This window comes from Oncorhynchus keta, chromosome 20, assembly GCF_023373465.1.
Source record: "Oncorhynchus keta strain PuntledgeMale-10-30-2019 chromosome 20, Oket_V2, whole genome shotgun sequence".
NCBI classification, from domain to species: Eukaryota; Metazoa; Chordata; class Actinopteri; order Salmoniformes; family Salmonidae; genus Oncorhynchus; species Oncorhynchus keta.
Window position 1 is genome coordinate 7,435,113 of NC_068440.1, and position 15,142 is coordinate 7,450,254.

The 15,142-nt window shown below is 45.5% G+C and overlaps 2 protein-coding genes across 18 annotated transcripts in view; both read left to right on the forward strand.

Moving 5' to 3' along the window:
* Positions 1-10,676, forward strand: part of LOC118398941 (microtubule-actin cross-linking factor 1-like) — a 144,567-nt gene extending 133,891 nt beyond the window's left edge. For 5 of the 10 annotated variants that reach the window (XM_052471951.1, XM_052471954.1, XM_052471955.1 and 2 more), the window contains 5 exons: positions 2,051-2,113; positions 4,309-4,520; positions 7,019-7,129; positions 8,461-8,572; positions 8,767-10,676. In XM_052471951.1, the coding sequence (XP_052327911.1) occupies positions 2,051-2,113; positions 4,309-4,520; positions 7,019-7,129; positions 8,461-8,572; positions 8,767-9,011 (743 nt within the window). In that variant the 3' untranslated portion in view covers positions 9,012-10,676. Of the gene's footprint in view, positions 1-2,050; positions 2,114-2,588; positions 3,248-4,308; positions 4,521-7,018; positions 7,130-8,460; positions 8,573-8,766 lie in introns of those variants that run through there. The other 5 variants (XM_052471956.1, XM_052471957.1, XM_052471958.1 and 2 more) reach the window with 3 other exon arrangements.
* A 1,624-nt stretch (positions 10,677-12,300) lies between these two features.
* LOC118399253 (bone morphogenetic protein 8B-like) overlaps positions 12,301-15,142 on the forward strand; it is a 33,624-nt gene continuing 30,782 nt past the window's right edge. For 3 of the 8 annotated variants that reach the window (XR_008072487.1, XR_008072486.1, XM_052471983.1), the window contains exon 1: positions 12,313-14,019. Coding sequence is in view for 6 of the 8 variants with exons in the window: in XM_052471983.1 (XP_052327943.1) it covers positions 13,446-14,019 (574 nt within the window). In the remaining 2 variants the exon portion in view is untranslated. Of the gene's footprint in view, positions 14,020-15,142 lie in introns of all 8 variants that reach the window. The other 5 variants (XM_052471985.1, XM_052471986.1, XM_052471984.1 and 2 more) reach the window with 5 other exon arrangements.

The following is a 15,142-nucleotide window of genomic DNA, read 5'->3' on the forward strand; positions in this document are numbered from 1 at the left end:
TTCCAGTGGGTCAGAAGTTTACATACACTAAATTGACTGTGCCTTTAAACAGCTTGGAAAATGCCAGAAAATGATAATATAATAAATAAATAATAATATATGTCATTTAGCAGACGCTTTTATCCAAAGCGACACAGTCATGTGTGCATACATTCTACGTATGGGTGGTCCCGGGGATCGAACCCACTACCCTGGCGTTACAAGCGCCATGCTCTACCAACTGAGCTACAGAAGGACCACATGATGTCATGGTGATTGGCTAATTGACATCATTTGAGTCAATTGGAGGTGTACCTGTGGATGTATTTCAAGGTCTACCTTCAAACTCAGTGCCTCTTTGCTTGACATCATGTGGAAATCAAAAGAAACCAGCCAAATCAGCCAAAATAAATGTGTTGACCTCCACAAGTCTGGTTCATCCTTGGGAGCAATTTCCAAACACCTGAAGGAACCACGTTCATCTGTACAAACAATAGTACGCAAGTATAAACACCATGGGATCACGCAGCCGTCATACCGCTCAGGAAGGAGACGCGTTCTGTCTCCTAGAGATGAACGTACTTTGTGCAAAAAGTGCAAATCAATCCCAGAACAACAGCAAAGGACCTTGTGAAGATGCTGGAGGAAACAGGTACAAAAGTATCTATATCCACAGTTAAACGAGTCCTATATCAACATAACCTGAAAGGCCGCTCAGCAAGGAAGAAGCCACTACTCCAAAACCGCCATTAAAAAAGCCAGACAACGGTTTGCAACTGCACATGGGGACTTAGATGGTACTTTTTGGAGAAATGTCCCCTGGTCTGATGAAACAAATAGAACTGTTTGGCCATAATGACCATCGATATGTTTGGAGAATAAAGGGGGAGGCTTGCAAGCCGAAGAATACCATCCCAACCGGGAAGCACGGGGGGTGGCAGCATCATGTTGTGAGTGTGCTTTGCTGCAGGAGGGACTGGTGCATTTCACAAAATAGATGGCATCATGAGGTGGGAAATGATGTGGATATATTAAAGCATCATCTCAGGATATCAGTCAGGAAGTTAAAGCTTGGTCGCAAATTGGTCTTCCAAATGGACAATGACCCCAAACATACTTCCAAAGTTGTGGCAAAATGGCTTAAGGACAACAAAGTCGAGGTATTGGAGTGGCCATAACAAAGCCCCGACCTCAATCCCATAGAACATTTGTGGGCAGAACTGAAAAAGCGTGTGCAAGCAAGGAGGCCTACAAACCTGACTCCGTTACACCAGCTCTGTCATGGGGAATGGGCCAAAATTTACCCAACTTATTGTGGGAAGCTTGTGGAAGGCTACCCAAAACATTTGACTCAAGTTAAACAATTTAATGGCATTGCTATCGAATACTAATTGAGTGTATGTAAACTTCTGACCCACCGGGAATGTGATGAAATAAATAAAAGCTGAAATAAATCATTCTCTCTACTATTATTCTGACATTTCACATTCTTAAAATAAAGTGGTGATCCTAAGACAGGGAATTTTTACCAGGATTAAATGTCAGGAATTGTGAAAAACTTGAGTTTAAATGTATTTGGCTAAGGTGTATGTAAACTTCCGACTACAAATATTGAGTACAAATACAGAATGCACATACACACATACTCACATACACACACACAGTTACAGAGTAGAAAATTGCAAGGCGCTGGTTACACTGTGGGGTTCAAAGTGTAACATGGTACTACAGTCCACTGTTTAAACGAACAACTAGTCGGACATCTGACATATAACCTTTCAGGTTAACAGTTTTCAGAGTTCTGTCTTTTCCATAGCTGTCTACGGTTTGTCTGGTGTGGTCCTCAGGGCAGTCTCTCTCTCTTTTTCTCCATCACCCATTGTTTCTCTTCAACCCTTTCTATAATAGTTATTTGAGTCGGGGGGCTTGAATCATCTCCATCTCTCGCTCTCTCTTTTTCTCCTGCGACACAATCATTATTTCAGAGTAGTATTGCATGGTGCATGGTCTTCCGTTCTCTCCCTCCCTTACCTTTCCTTCTTCCCCTCTCTCCTTTTCTCTCCCCTTCCAGTGCAACATCCTGGACTTAAGATCCTTCGCTCCGACTCCAGTAGCACCATTTCATCTCGTATAGGTTAGGTTCCTCTCTCGCGCTCCCTCTCTCCTTTTTCTCCCTGCGCCTCTTTTCCGTTCTCTCTCTCTCTCACCTCCCTCTTGGTTGTTGTTTTCTTTTTGCCGTGCTTTGCAGTCTGTGACACTTGAACTAACGTTTCTTACCCTTTCTGGCTACATGCTAATGCTAGCGCGAGGGATCTGTATCACAGGTTATAGGTCTGTCACTGACCCGTGTCTTTGTTTTCAAGTTGTTATCGCCACTTGGTGGTCCCCTGATGTGTCCACCTCCTCAACCTTGGGGACTTCATCTGTGTTTTTACTCCTTTGCCACTGTCTACTGTGTTGAAGTGAGAGAGAGAGAGAAAGTGTGTTTTGTGTGTGTGTGTGTATGCGAGAGAGACCGCTAAGTAGATGGAATGTATGTGTCTTGTCAATGTGTTTCCGTCTCGCCCGTGAGCACGCCACTATTTCACCTTGTCTCTTGTGTCTCTCAGTGACGGTCACTCCTGGCTATTTCTGCTGCAGAGGTACCTACACTCCCTCTTGCTTCCATTGCTCTCTCTCTCTCTGTCCACCCCCCCAGCTCTAAATCGCTTGTTCTAACCGCCCATCTGCTTGTATCTATGTGTGGGCGTGTGTATGTTTAAACATGTCTAAGTCTTGTCCGTGGGCCAGTCCACGTCATGCTTCCCACTCAAAACAAAAAAAAAAGGATTGGCCAACCCTGGTCTTGGTGGTGATGGTTGCCATGTGGATCCAAAATGGCTGCACGGTTTGATGGGCCACTCCCATTAAAAAACAGAGCCCGTCTAAGACCTGGGTGTGGCCAGCCTGGGTTTCTATTAGCACTCTTTAAATGTGATGGTGGGTGGGGACTGAATTAGAGGGTGCACCTGACTCGCTGGGGGATGTAATTGCAGGGCGCGCACCCATTTATTATCGACTGGCCTTTGCTGCTCTTGCTAGTGGATGACTCTGAGGGGGTGTGTTCTGTCCTGGGTATAGCTGCTGACCACGGCTCCGGTGACCTGCTGCTAATGCTAGCTGCAGCCGTTTCATCTCTCTGTCTCTGTCTCTCTCTCTCTCTGTCTCTGTCTCTCTCACTCTCTGTCTCTCTGTCTCTCTCTCTCTCTGTCTCTCTCTCTCTCTCTCTCTCTCTCTCTCTCTCTCTCTCTCTCTCTCTCTCTTCTCTCTCTTCTCTCTCTTTCTCTCTCTGTCTCTTTCTCTGTCTCTCTCTCTCTTTCTCTCTCTCTCTCTGTCTCTCTCTCTGTCTCTCTCTGTCTCTCTCTCTTTCTCTCTCTCTGTCTCTCTCTGTCTCTCTCTCTCTCTCTCTCTCTCTCTCTCTCTCTCTCTCTGTCTCTCTCTCTCTCTCTCTCTCTCTCTGTCTCTCTCTCTCTCTCTCTCTCTCTCTCTGTCTCTCTCTCTCTCTCTCTCTCTCTCTCTCTCTCTCTCTCTCTGTCTCTCTCTCTCTCTGTCTCTCTCTCTCTGTCTCTCTCTCTGTGTCTCTCTGTGTCTCTCTGTCTCTCTCTGTGGCTGGCTTTTCTGGGCTTAAGTTGTTGTGTGCTGGGGCTGCTGAACTATCTTGTCTAAGAATGCTTCTATGAGTGTCTATGGGAGGGGAGTCCCCCATGGTACTGTATTGGGGCTCCCCCAAAGCATAACCGGGCATGCCCCACATAAGCGCGCCAAACACATAAGCGCGCCAAACACACTGTTTATGAATTAGGGAATGAATAAAGGAGTCAACGGAGCGACTCCCTCGCAGTGAGAGAAGAGGCTGTGGTTTGGTTTACAGACAGACCTCTGTGTTCTAGCTATAGAACCAGACATGGAACAGTTGTTCTATTAGTGTGGCTATAACATATAAAAATGTACTATTTAGGTCCATACTTTGAAACATTTTTCTCACTCGTAGTTTGGATACACTGATCTCTAACCTCTGTGTGAGGATGCCTTGCTGCCATCCTCTATCCCCTCTGCACCGTCACAAACACACCCTCTTCCCCTTAAAAAAGTAGCTCAGCCAGAAGTGCACTTCACCGACTCTGATTCCCTCCCCCTACCCTACTCAACTCTGACTCGACCACACAGTGCACTGACTCGCTGCTCTGCACTGCGTCTGTAATTGACTGAACATGACTTATTTTGTCTACCTCTTTCTTTCACACTCTTTCTCTATCTCGCTCTCCTTCTTCCCTTCCTCCCTCACTCCAGCCCGAGGCCGTACCAACCTGGAGCTGCGTGAGAAGTTCATCCTACCGGAGGGGGCTTCCCAGGGCCTGGCAGCGTTCCGTTCCCGTGGCCGGCGCTCCAAACCCGGCTCCCGCACAGCCTCGCCCACCCGCTCCTCCTCCTCAGCCTCACACAGCGCACATAGCTGCGCCTCCCTGCCCTCCACTCCCGCCACCCCTACCGCCTCCTCCAGAGTAAGTGCCCCCAAACCCCTTCTTCCCCGTAGAAATACAATTACTAGAATGGGAAAAGCTCCCCAGACCATGAAAACTTGGCCGAACCGGGGTACTCATGATTGACTCAATATGGTATTATGTTCTATGGGAGCGAGGTGATAGCCCTTAAAGAGAGATCTCCATGCTTCTCTTAACATCATATGTTGGTTACCATGTTAGGTACAGTAGAAATCTGTCGCGAAGATCGGTAGTGTCTTTTAATGTAGGCTGAGCAATTACACAATCTACTTTAATTGCTGTGGAAAAGCAAAGTGGACATGGTTTCTCTCTAAGTATTCCTAATGCAAACAAAGACTAAAATGGAAACTGCAAGAGTACACTACTCACATACATAACAATACTACAATACATGTTCACAAACTGCAGTCTATCAATGTCACGTCGGTTATGTCACAAATTGTTTTGTTGAATTTTTTGTATTTTACCCCCCTTTTCTCCCCAATTTTGTGATATCCAATTTGCAATCCAATTACGATCTTGTCTCATCGCTGCAACTCCCCAACGGGCTCGGGTGAGAAGAAGGTAGAGTCATGACATTTCCGAAACATGACCCGCCAAACCCGCGCCACGTGCCCGCTTAACCCGGAAGCCAGCCGCACCAATGTGTCGAAGGAAACACTGTTCAACTGACGACCAGTCAGCCTGCAGGCGCCCGGCCCGCCACAAGGAGTCGCTAGAGCACGATGAGCCAAGTAAAGACGCCTCAAGCTCTGTGATGCAGTGCCTAAGACCGCTGCGAAACTCGAGAGGCCCCATGTCAGAGTTTTTGTTCTCACCATGTCTTGTTGTTTGTCTCGGTGGCCCATCTTCTCACCCACTTTCTTACAATGGTTGTTGTCACACTGGTTCGTCATCACACTAAATGTGTGTCGATTACACTCAAAGGTTGAGTTTTGATGATCTCAGTTCCAGTGGAGGTCGGTGCCATTTAAGATGAGGGAAGCCAAGCTTTTTTTCTCATGAGAATGGCCTTATTTCTATTACAGCATATTGGATGACTGTCATTCATATTCCATTCACCCAGTTCAGTGTAACAGTGATCGGTTTAAGCTACTACTATGAATGAAAGTTTACAACGTAGGTGCACACAGTTCGAGAGAACTTTGTGTGACAGATAGTGACACATGACCTGCATCTAGCTGATCTAGGGTGTAATCATTAGTCCAGCAGTTGCAAATGAGAGTTTCTTGCCTCTGCTTCATTTTGGAAGAAGTGAATTTGTTCAAAACTCTTCGACTATTGTCAAATTCTCACCACATTTTATGCACTGCAGTGCTAGCTAGCTGTCTTATGCTTTCAGTACTAGATTCATTCTCTGATCCTTTGATTGGGTGGACAACATGTCAGTTCATGCTGCAAGCGCTCTGATAGGTTGGAGGACATAATTGTCATAATTACTGTATAAGTCTATGGAAGGGGGTGTGAACCAAGAGCCTCCTAGGTTTTGTATTGAAGTCAATGTGCCCAGAGGAGGACAGAAGCTACCCTACAGAGTGCTGCTGATGCTACTGTAGACATTAGTTGCAAAACAGTGTATTTTAATCAATTGTTTTGTGACGTAAAACTATACAAAATATATGAATCTAAAAAGGACGACTTTTTAAATGGTTAAAAAAAATCTATTTTTAGGAAATTCACTGAGGAGGATGGTCCTCCTCTGAGAAACCTCCACTGCTCAGTTCAATGTAACACACCTCTCTGGCCTTTCTCATGTCTACCACTGACTCCTAAATCCTAGACAATGATGCTTTTGTATTACTTAGTGTAGCACCACTGGTCATATATTCAATCGGTCAGGTTACTGTAGCCTCAGTCAAAATGGAAAAGTATATGGTCATCGCAAGTATACCATCATCGCTACCTAGTGGTGCAGTCCAACAAAGGTGCATAAAATGAGGAATGAACAGAGTCTAAAGAAGACATTCAGTCAGTCTTGGAGGACAAAGAATGAAGCCATATTACCCAGAATACCCACAATTATCTGTATTGTTGTCACTGATCGTTAGTTGTGTAGTCTCTTTATTGTGTGATTTTTGTATTGTGTGTGTGTGTGTGTGTGTGTGTGTGTGTGTGTGTGTGTATGTGTGTGTGTGTGTGTCTTTGTCTGTCTGTGTTGGATGGTCCTGTTTCTACATGTCAACTGCAATCACCACGTCTTTAACTGTGACATTTTTATTTCTGGTTCTGCTTTGTTTTTGTCTTTCTTTTGTCTCCTAAATCCCTTCAAACCACCTCCTGCTAACCTCGCTTGGAAAATGTACTGTTTTTCGTTCTGTGTTTTGTAAATCCTTCCGCTGTCGCACCAAAAACACACTGCGCTACACTACCTGCCTCCCCTCCTTCCCCTTCCTCCCTTTCCTTGACGTTCCTGCTCCTCTCCTTGCTTCTCCTCCTCCTTTAATTCTCCTTGGCTGCCTCTCGCTCCTTCCCTCCCTCCTTCCCTTTGGTTATCCCAGTCCTCAAACTCGCGTGGCTATGCCAAGCCCTGGCTGGCACACAGTAAAACGCCAACGCCAACCAAGTGCCAGTCCTGCCCAGACCACGACCACACCACCCCTGGGCACGAGGTAACAAACTGACCCCTCCCGCCACCCGTCCCAAGCCCCAGCGAACTAATAATGCACCAACTCACACACACTGTCACTCACTTACGGGGGTGGCCATACACCCTGCATATGTGCACACTGTGCAATGGGACCATGAAGATCTAAAAGACGTGACATTAAAATTCAGCTTTAAGACTGAATATATTTGCGTTATATCTTGTTTCACCGTTTCTTGCTCAATAGGCCAGTTAAACGTATTCATATGTGAATTGTCACAATATTTTAGGCCCCCGGCAAGAAGTGACTGGCAGTAGGTCAATAGAGATTCCAAGTGACATCCTTTTAAAGAGCAAGTAGTGAGAAATTGTATAATTATTAGCGAACTCCATCTAGTAGTTCTAGGGATTTAGTTTGGCCGTCTTGTTGGTCATTTTTCAAATGGCGTGTCTGCTGTATTATGATAGTATGGGGATGATGCTTGAAAGTAGTACCTGCTCCTTTAGTTAAAGGTTGACGCAGCAATATGACATCATCATTACGCATCGGAACAACATCCTGGCTCCAAGTGTCGTCAACAACGAAAAATTCAAATCCACTATTGACTTCCCAATGTCGGCATGCCTCAAGACTCAAATTGGGAAGAGCCAAAAGTGTGACGGCCTTTGCAGACTCGTACTCTGTTTGGCTGACGTCGTCCCGCCGTGTACGATGATGTCATAGTGTGGAGTCTACCTTTTTAAAGGGCCAATGCAGTCAAACATTTTACTTCCTATTATATTTATATATATAATCATCATTTTTTTCCACACGGAGTTGGAAATCGTTTACATTGTGAAAAGGATGATAATGGCCTTTTAGTGTAAGAGCTGTTTGAAAAGGTTGTCTGAAATGTCAGTCTGTTTTGACCTTCCATGCGGCAAAAGAGTTAATAGACCAATGAGAAAGAATTCTCTGCCACCAGCAGCTGATTTTCAGTTTTCCCTCCCCACTCAAACCACTCCTAGCAAAATTCCTGCTTAAGAAATTGCTCTTTGCTAATAAGCTATTTTTGTTGACTTTTAACCATATGAATTGACAACAATCACAGGAAGGTATTTAATTGTTACCCAGAAATTATTTGATATTGATATAAAAACAGCTGCAATTAACTTTTAAACAGCTGTTTCTTAATCCTGGTCCCGGGCACCTGAAGGCTCAGTTTGGTTTTTGTCCGAGCAGGTGTGTAGTGCTGAGGCAAAAACAAAAATGTGCACCCCCTTTTTGGTCCTCGGGACCAGGAGTAAGAAACGCTGCTTTAATGTATTCAGTAGCACCGTTTGCCACTGTTTGACATTCCCTGTGTCTGTCTATAGGGGGCAGTTTCGGGGTCCAAGCTGAAGAGGCCCACCTTCCACTCCAGCCGAGGGTCTCTGACTGGAGAGAATGGAGGAGCTACACCCACTTCTACTAAACCTGGACGCACCGGTAAGAACCAAGTCCTCTGATTTTTTTTTATAGCAGATTTGATTCCAATTTTCAGTTCTCTATTTGTGTTGTCTTGGAACATGTGATTCCCGTAATGAAAACGAGACTAAACGTCTTTTTTTTTTATCTATTCACGTTCTATCTCTCATTACCTACCCCTCCTCCTTTCTCCCTCTCTCCTCCTCTCCTCTCAGACCCCAGGCGTACCCCATCGGGAGCCAGTGGTGCTGCCAGCCGGGCGGGCAGCAGAGCGGGCAGCAGGGCCAGCAGCCGGCGGGGCAGCGACGCTTCGGATGCCTCGGAGCTCCTGGAGACGCGCTCGGCCTGCTCGGACACCTCGGACACCCCCCGGCGACCAGGAGCAGCCAAGCCCTCCAAGATCCCTACCATCTCCAAGAAGACCCCGAGCCCCAAGACACCCGCTTCTGGGAAGAAGTAGTGAAGGAGACGTGTAAAAAAAAACGTCATACATCTAACTATAGAGCTGGTTTGACTCCACGGGCTACCCCAGCCCCCCCAAACACCAGCCAGGATGAAATGGAGAGGAAGATGTCCAAACTATACAATTAGATCTGGTAGAACGGACCGTCTTCCATTTCAAAGAGATGCTCTATAGTGGACAGACTACTGGCGGCCATATTGGGTGTCACATTTGATCCAAACATCCATCCATAGGGCTTGCATGGGATTCATGCACCAAGACTACTGTATGGAAGGCAGGTAGAGAGGGGGATAGATGGGGGGAGAAATATCTTTCTCTTTTTTCCCCACTTTCGTACACACACTCACTGGGGGGCATCGAGGCCCGGGTTCGTGCACTTAGACTGGGGTGAAACAGGACAGAACTTCCCCCTTTAAAACCCAGATCCCAGTTTGCCTTCCAGTCTCCTGTGCGCTCTCTCTCGTAACGGGATTGTGCTAAGACTGTTTCAGAGAAAGCCACAGCACTTTGAACCAACCAACATGATGCTGCCTTATTTGTGTTGCACATTTCTGTCCTTACTTTTACCTAATCTGAGTTCCACAGAGCGTTAGGTAGAGCCTTGTAACTACTTTGTGCATGTACACACTGACACACACACAACTGAAATACGCACACACACATTGAGGGTAGTGATGAAATGACTCAGAACTTGCTGGAGAATGGCATTCCGAAGTACTGGATTGTGGAAATTGTTTCTCACCGGGAGTTAAACAGAACATATCCAATGACTGCCATCTTGTTTTTTACTCTCCTGGACTGGGAAGTGAAGAGGAATTTCACTTCATGTCTGTGGGTCGGGAACAACCGGACTAGCGTGGATTTATGTTCAGTGTGTGGGCTGCCCCACTCTGACAACTGCCTAAACCTCAAGCCTAGGAGACCTTGGAAGTGGTGGGAAACACACATACACACTGCAATGTCCTCACAATCCACTGCAACAATCAGTGTGTTGGTCGGTGGGAGTGTGTGTTTGATGGAATGGAGGGTTTGTCATATGGCCCCATTAGTCTGAAGCTAACACTCAAAATTCAAAGATGACTTCTTGGCCGGGACCCCACAAACAACAAAAACGTGACAAAATGTCTAACAATGAAGTGGCTTGTAAGGACATGCACAATTTAACACAATTGAAACTAGGCTTATTCCAGATTAGAGATTGAAAACCGGCGCACACTGACAGTCTGTATCGCTGTAATTCCACTTCGCCCCTCTCCCCTCCGTTGCCGCTGGGAACCCCCAGAGCAGCGGACATAAATGTTTGTGTATACGCGTGTCGTCGTCACGCGGTACAGAAATCAGAGGTCCTCCGCGTGCATCGCTGTGTGCAAAGATTAGATTTGTGAATGTCTTTCTTTCATTCTGGTTCATTTATAATCCTGTTGTATTTTTTTGTTTGTTGCTTTTCTAGTTTAAGAAAACAGTTTTATTTATTTTTCAGTTCTGTATCATATCACCTTGGAGAATGATTAGTATTGAGATGAATGAAGTCATGGTATTTTGTACCAAGGAAAATGTCCGCTCCTCTCTTCAACGTTGTATGTTTCTACTTCTTCATAACATTACTCAACCAGGAAGCTGACTGATTCCCATGGCAGCCTTTTTTTTTTTTTTTTTTTTTTTTGCTAATGACTACAACTCCTAGAACATGACCAAAGGGGGTTTGCCCTTATTGTGTTGGCAAAAAAAAAACTATGAATATGAATGAAAGGGAGCTGAAGGGGCCAATGAGAGAACCCCTAGTGTCCCGCCTTATAGGCGTTTGAATTGTCGTGTCTTTGATGGCTGCAAATGTGCTTCCCTGTTTGTTGATGTGAGAGCTGAAGTATATGAAAACCTAATGAACGCAAGTGACATCTTAAGGTGATTTTTATTTATTTATTGTCTCTTTTGGGGATCCGGGCGCAGGAGAGAACTCACCTTTTGGTGTTATTCAGTGTGATGAAGAGAAAATATGGAGGGGGGGCGGTTAGAAGTCAATTGTGTAAAATAAAAATATAAGATTATAAACCTTTTTGTTCTCATTTTGTATTAAAAAATATGCTTGCAGTAAAAAAAAGAAATATTTTGTCGTTTTTAATTTTAATTTCATTTGGGGGAAATTGTGTGTGTCCTTGAGTCGGTAGACCACAGTCTCTGCACACCGGAAATGGCTTGGTAATTAGGGTTGGGGTACAATTAGTGTCTCCAGAGATAAGAACACGCCCTGTAGTAGGATCTTCAACAGAGGGAGGGACGTCTCTGTGGTCATGGATGGGTGTGTTTCTCTGGCGCTTTCTATTCTACAGTATATTGTGGGGAAATGTCGCTGAGGTCCATCTCATTCTCTGCTTCCACGGTAGCTAAGTATACGACTTGGTTTGTGTGTGTTAGGGGAGGAGATGGAGCTATTACGTCCTCTCCGTTAGAGAGAGAAAATGAAAATCACCTTGGGTTTATTTGGCAGATGGGGTTTGCTCTTTTATAGTCTTCTCTGTGCAGCTGTGTGTCTGTTTACATGGAACTATCCGAACCCACTCACATCCTCTCCCACCATCCCCATCTGTCCTCACCACCTATCCTTGCTCCGACAACAGACTGACGGACTCATTATCCTTCTCTCACCGTTCCCTCTCCATCCGTCATTCCTCTCTCCGGCCCTAAAATCCCTCAACACTGGAGAAACAAAAACAAAAATACCACAGAAAATACTCATTCCTGGCACTTCTGACTCCCTGGCCTTAGAAGAGATGCTGTTTGGTTTGGTCTGTGTGTATTTCTGCTGTTCAAAGTGGCCGCAAGTCCCAGGGTGCTTTTGATGTCAAACAAACACAAACTGGCATTGAACTGACACTCACTACTATATTTGAGCCCGTGTCATTTCTCCCCTCAAATCCCTTTCTATCCCACACACAGGATTGCAGTCAAACTGGAAGGAGGAAAAGGCAACTCGCAATCTGTTTAACAGGAAATTCAAACGTATAAATACCGAAAACAATTTTATAGGGTACACGTTTTGTCAGTACACCTTAAGCTACAGCAGTCTCCATTCATGCTGTAAAGATACGGAAGGTTTGCTAATCCATGTGTTCTGTATAGATAAATATATTTTCCTTAATCTCAAAACATGTATAAATATATTCGGTGTATGTATTTTTCACCAAACTGACTCGGATTCCAAAGTGCTTTCCCATGAAAGGAAGTGGTCATGAGAAGACGAAAAGATAAAAGGGAGGGAGATTTTAAAAAGCCCAAAGGGAGGGATCAGGAAGAGAGTTGGGAGAGGATGTGGGGAGAGGGAGGAGGCTGTTTAGGACACTCCCTCTTGGTGATGGACAACTCAACCAGTGTCGAAGCACCCTTACATGAGGTAAACTCTCAGAGGGCACACTACAGTACGCTGACAAACATACTGGCATTGTTCTCCACTTGAAACAGGTGGTTTGGGGGAATCCAAAAGAATAATACAATAGCGAGGAATAAACGACTAATCAAATATATATTTTTTGTTTAAATACTGAACGCACCAAGGATTTTAAATAGAAGCTACATAAAGGTTGAGGAAGACATCTGGAAACATCTGGAGTTAAAGACGCAAGTGGACGTAACAAACAAAGGATCTTTAATGACTAAAAAGTTCCCCAGAATTGTGGATTAAAGAACTATAGATCAAGAGAGGTGGACGACAGATAATTTTCCCACTGAGGATTTGATTCCTTGTTCCTTGCGTGGGATCTGGTTGTTGCCAGCCAACATTGAGGCGCGACAGGTGTGGTGTTTTTTCCTTATTCTTCTGAAGACCAATTAGACTGAAAACGGGTCTGATTATTTGATTCTCTCAAATTTGATTGACCACCAATCTTGGTAGCACCTGCCCTTTGACTTATCCACTTTCAAACTCCATCAAATGTACTTCTCCAAAGGGAGAGATTTCAAAGAGATTGTTTGTTATCATCAAAACACATAAAAAAAGTTGTCATTTTACCCTTGCTTTCATTTTATTGTCTGTTGTGTATATCACATGAGTAGAGTCGTGTTGGGGTAGAAGAGAAAAGACAAGCGGAGAGATTTAAAGTAGTAGAGGAAGGGAGGAGACGGCCGATAAACAGAGGGAACTAAAGGAGTAAACATCTCTTAGTGTCCACCGTTGATCTAAACACAACTCATCACAAATCACAGAGGTGCATTTGTCAGTGACGGATACGTACAAGACAAACAGTTTGGCGCACACAGACAGACGGGACATGCAAATGGTTTGAGACACAGTTAACAGCCCCTCTGTGGTGTGCGTTGCAGAATATTACTTGCTCTCTTGTGGACCGAAGGCCAAAAGAACATAGAAGAACCCAACCAAAGACTTGTCGGTTACACATAGAGAGAATAGGAAAACAGCCGGGTAGAGCTTCTTCCACTATGGCAACGGACACCTTGGAAGATGTGCCTCAGACCACACAGAGCTTGGACAGACCGGATGGCTTCAGGACGTGCGTCGATACCCACGCCTGCCCGTGTTCAGGAAGAAGACTCATCCATGACAACAGCAGCAAGTACACCTACCGGCGCCTTCTCCAACTCCCGCTCTTCCCTGTGGCCCTCCTCCTTGCCCCCTTGCTGCTCTGCCTCTGGGGCCACCAGGCCCAGGGAGTCGTCCACTCCAGCTTCCGCCGCCTCAGCAGCCGAGAGAAGAAGGAGATGCAGAGGGAGATCCTGTCCATCCTGGGTCTACCGGGTCGGCCCAGACCCCATCCTCCCCTCCGACCGCCCTCCTCAGCCCCCCTCTTCATGCTGGACCTGTACCACGCTGTGTCGGCCAAGGGGGATGAGGGAAACGGAATGGGGAATTGGGTAGGGGGTCTGGGGTTCGGCGGTGCGGATGGGTTGTCGGGCCACGTCAGCCATGCTGCCCTGCCCACGCTCAACACGTATACGGCGCCGCTGGGGACGGTGGTTAGCGAGGCCGATACGGTCATGAGCTTCGTCAACCTGGGTGAGTTACTGACCGTTGATACACCTGCGTTTTTTTTTTTTTTAATTCCTGGGTTTTAATTGGCTATTGTTATTGACTTGTTATCCAATTAGTTGGGAGTTGTTGTTTGTTCAGCCAATGGCCTCCCAACAGGGATTTCCAAATAGAAGCTCCACGGCACGATCTGGCCAAGAACTTCTCCTGTGATCCTTTTACATGTCTTGCAAAAGAGCCCAGTAACTGAATAAAGGACATATTGTTGGATTGTTCAATGAGAAACGAGGCCAACCTGGCAACGTTATGTAGTGGTGAACCAGTTCACCTCTCAGGGACAGTCTTGTTATCACAAGAGAGACTTTTCCTGTGCTGCACCAGCCCAGACAGTAGACCTACAGATGCTTATCTGACACAGCAATACAAATTAAACATCCTTTTCCCAGTCATTTCCTTCCACTAATCTCTGGAATAAGATGGATAACCTTGTTGCCGTGGGAAAACATGATTCCATGTTATTTCTCTTCACATTTTGCATTGCGTCGACACTTGATATGCTAGTTTTTCTTTGTTTTTCTACAGTATTTGGACATACGTGATCATGTCTATTGCTGTGTCATACATTACACAAAAATATATTTTTTTAGACGTAATTATGCATTTCAGCTAATGTTTCACTAGATCTTATTTTGACAATGTCTGGTGTGTCGCCTTGAACCACCATTTTAAGGCCATCTAACCAATCTAGACAGATTCTCATTTATAGCCCCTGTCAGTTGGAATCAAAAATACACCCATCACACACACACCCTATCAATCCGACCCAGTCAAGGCCGTGCAACGTGCTCAAGACAGTGCGTAGGGGACACAGCTGTAAGGAATTACAGGCCCCACTGATATATACACACACACACAGACACACACACACACAAATGGAGAAACAGCAGAGGACCGCTCTAAAAATACTCCCCAACCTGTAGTTAGTGGTGTGTATGTTGAGCTGCTGCTGCGGTTGAAGGCCCTTAGTGAGTCTAATTACAGCACACTACAGGGCCCCGACCGTGGTTGTTAATGTGCTCTGCTGGGCTCCCGAGAGAGTGTGGGGGTGCGTGTGTGTCCTCTTGCTTGGGACACTGCGTCTGTGGCGAGA